Genomic DNA, 2,808 nt, shown 5'->3' on the forward strand with positions numbered 1-2,808 from the left:
GCTAGTTTTTTGTATTTTAGTAGAGACGGGGTTTCACTGTGTTAGCCAGGATGGTCTCGATCTCCTGACCTTGTGATCCGCCCGTCTGGGCCTCCCAAAGTGCTGGGATTACAGGCTTGAGCCACCGCGCCCGGCCCAACCCTTCCTAACCATGCATCATTTCTGCCAGGACGCCATGCGCCTGTACTACGTGTGCACAGCCCCACACTGTGGCCACCGCTGGACCGAGTGACCTCCCCTCTCCCCCGAGTGTAATAAACACCAGATTCCATGCGTGAGTTTCCTGTGTTTATTTGCCTCGTGGGGAGGACGCTGGCACACCGTATCAGGCTGCGCGGTGCAGGGCGCGGTGCTGTGCGTAGGTGTCGGGCCGGGAGCTGGTGAAGCCGCAGTCCTCGCACACATGCAGCTTCTCGCGTCGCTCGCGGTAAGCGTAGCTGGCCGGCTGCCCATGCACCTTAGCAAGGTGAGCTTCCAGGGAGCAGCGCTGCGTAAACGCTTTCCCGCAAGCACTACAGCGGAAGGGCCGGATCCCTGCACAGATGGGCGCAGAGGGGAGGGCTGGACAGAGAGGGCAGTGGGCTCTGGACTAAAGCACCCCTACCCTGCTTTCCAGCCTTGAGCATTTGCGGCCCCTATTCCAAGCTCTTCAGACTCTTCCACCCATGACGCACCATCTGCTACCCTCACCCCGTGCAGACATGGGCCAGACACCTTCGTCCCCACCCTCCCTCACCAGGATGCTCTGTCCCCTGGGGGATGGAGAGGGAGGCCTTCCCTTGTCCTTCGATCTGGAGCCTGAATCTTATAACTGGCATCCGTCTGCATTCTGCATCCCTTGACAGGCCCCTATTTTCGTGCCACCTTACACCCACCCACTGAGGTCTGAGAGACATCATGTCTTGATTCCCCATACCCCACATACACAAACCCCGGACTCTCCACAGCCCAGCACGTCTCCATTTCCTTCCATCCCTACCTGGGGCCCAGCAACTTTTCCCTGTCCCTGCCACTGCTCACCAGTGTGAGTCCTCATGTGGCGCTTGAGATCGAAGGCGTCATGAAAGCCCTTGCCACAACAGCGGCACAGGTGGCGGCGCACGGGGCTGTGGCACTTGAGGTGCCTTGTCAGCATGCGCTGCAGAGGGAAGGCCTTAGGGCAGAGCGGGCAGCCCAGTGTCCCTGGGCCCCTGGGAGCAGAGGTCAGGTTGTCCTGTGTGGGCTGCTGGAGGGATGCAAGAGTTACTAGCCCCTCTGGCTGGACCCCACCCACCCTTTGTTACTCTGCAGATGAGTATTTACAGAGTGCCCGGAGCCACCACGGAGGATTAGGAAGGCAGGGGGGAGACAGTGATTAGACAGTGATTAGTGTGTACCTGTCACTCTCCAGGGCCTTCCCTCACTATCCCATGGCCCTTACTTTCTCTATGCCAATCCCATCTTCTGATGTGACATACACTTTTTTTTTTTTTTTTTTAAAGACAGTCTTGCTGTGTCTCCCAGGCTGGAGTGCAGTGGTACGATCTCAGCTCACTGCAACCTCTGCCTCCCGGGTTCAAGCGATTCTGGTGCCTCAGCCTCCCCATGATTACACGATTATAGGCATGCACCACCATGCCCAGTTAATTTTTGTATCTTTTGTGGAGTTGGGGTTTCACCATATTGACCAGGCTGGTCTCGAATTCCTGACCTCAAGCAATCCACCTGCCTTGGCCTCGCAAAGTGCTGGGATTATAGGCATGAGCCACTATGCCCGGTCTACTTTTCTGATTTTACTGTTTTTTTTGTTTGTTTGTTTTTGAGATGGAGTCTCGGTCTGTTTCCCAGGCTGGAGTGCAGTGGTGCAATCTCAGCTCACTGCAACCTCTGCTTCCTAGGTTCAATTGATTCTCCTGCCTCAGCCTTCCAAGTAACTGGGACTACAGGCATGCACCACCATGCCCGGCTAATTTTTGTATTTTTGGTAGAGACAGAGTTTCACCATGTTGGCCAGGCTGGTCTTGAACTCCTGACCTCAAGTGATCCACCTGCCTCAGCCTCCCAAAGTGCTGGGATTACAGGCATGAGCTGCCACACCTGGCCAACTCAACAATTTTCTAAGCTCCAGACCTAGCTTATTGAAAATGATCACATAAGTCCATGAAGGAGGCACGCCAGTGTCAGCCCAGAATGACCAACACAGTGAGAGGCAAGTGAGGCAGGGACCCAGCCACGATGGGGAAAAGAGGGGTACCTGGGGACCCGGACAGGCTCCTGATCCAGCCTGCCGGAGCAGGGGTGGCTTCCTAGATAAGCCCTGAAAGGTTTCAGATGAAAGGGGAGGGTGTTCTAGTCAGAGGAGGACATCTGTACAAAGCTTGCTGGTGAGAGTGTTTCTTCATTTCTTCCCATTGCCCAAGAGTTGGTTGTGCCAATTCATTTGGGGAAGCCAGGGCGGCAGTGCTGAGGGTCTGCTGGCCACTCATTGCCACTTGCTCTCTGGAGGACCCAGAGCAAGTCACTTCTTATTGGGCCTTGGTTTCTTCATCTGGAAAATGAGACTAAGGAGTCCCCTCTTCCCGGTTTGTATTGAAGATCCATGTAGCTCACATGGAGAGAATGCTTAGCATGGGGCCTGCCATGTGGCATACATATAAGCAGTGGTTGGTTAGGAAGGCTTTTTTTTTTTTTTTTTTTTTTTTTTTTTTTGTCAGGATGTGGAAACATTGGTGGGAGAACAATAAGAAAAGAAACATTTCAGCCTTTGTTTTTACTGACTCTCCAGAGAATACCTGAAATTAAAGGAGGTTTTTTTTTTTTTTTTCTAAA

General features: G+C 53.6%; 1 protein-coding gene across 1 annotated transcript; it reads right to left on the reverse strand.

The window, feature by feature from the left end:
- Window positions 1-275: 275 nt before the first annotated feature.
- Window positions 276-1,220, reverse strand: OVOL3 (ovo-like zinc finger 3). The gene is made up of 2 exons (XM_011931851.1): window positions 1,021-1,220; window positions 276-534 (listed from the first exon to the last, which is right to left on the reverse strand). Exons 1-2 carry the CDS (start codon window positions 1,133-1,135, stop codon window positions 326-328), a joined length of 324 nt encoding a protein of 107 aa, XP_011787241.1. The 5' UTR covers window positions 1,136-1,220; the 3' UTR covers window positions 276-325.
- Window positions 1,221-2,808: the final 1,588 nt, after the last annotated feature.

Source organism: Colobus angolensis, unplaced genomic scaffold, assembly GCF_000951035.1.
Source record: "Colobus angolensis palliatus isolate OR3802 unplaced genomic scaffold, Cang.pa_1.0 Scaffold9193, whole genome shotgun sequence".
Taxonomy (NCBI): domain Eukaryota; kingdom Metazoa; phylum Chordata; class Mammalia; order Primates; family Cercopithecidae; genus Colobus; species Colobus angolensis.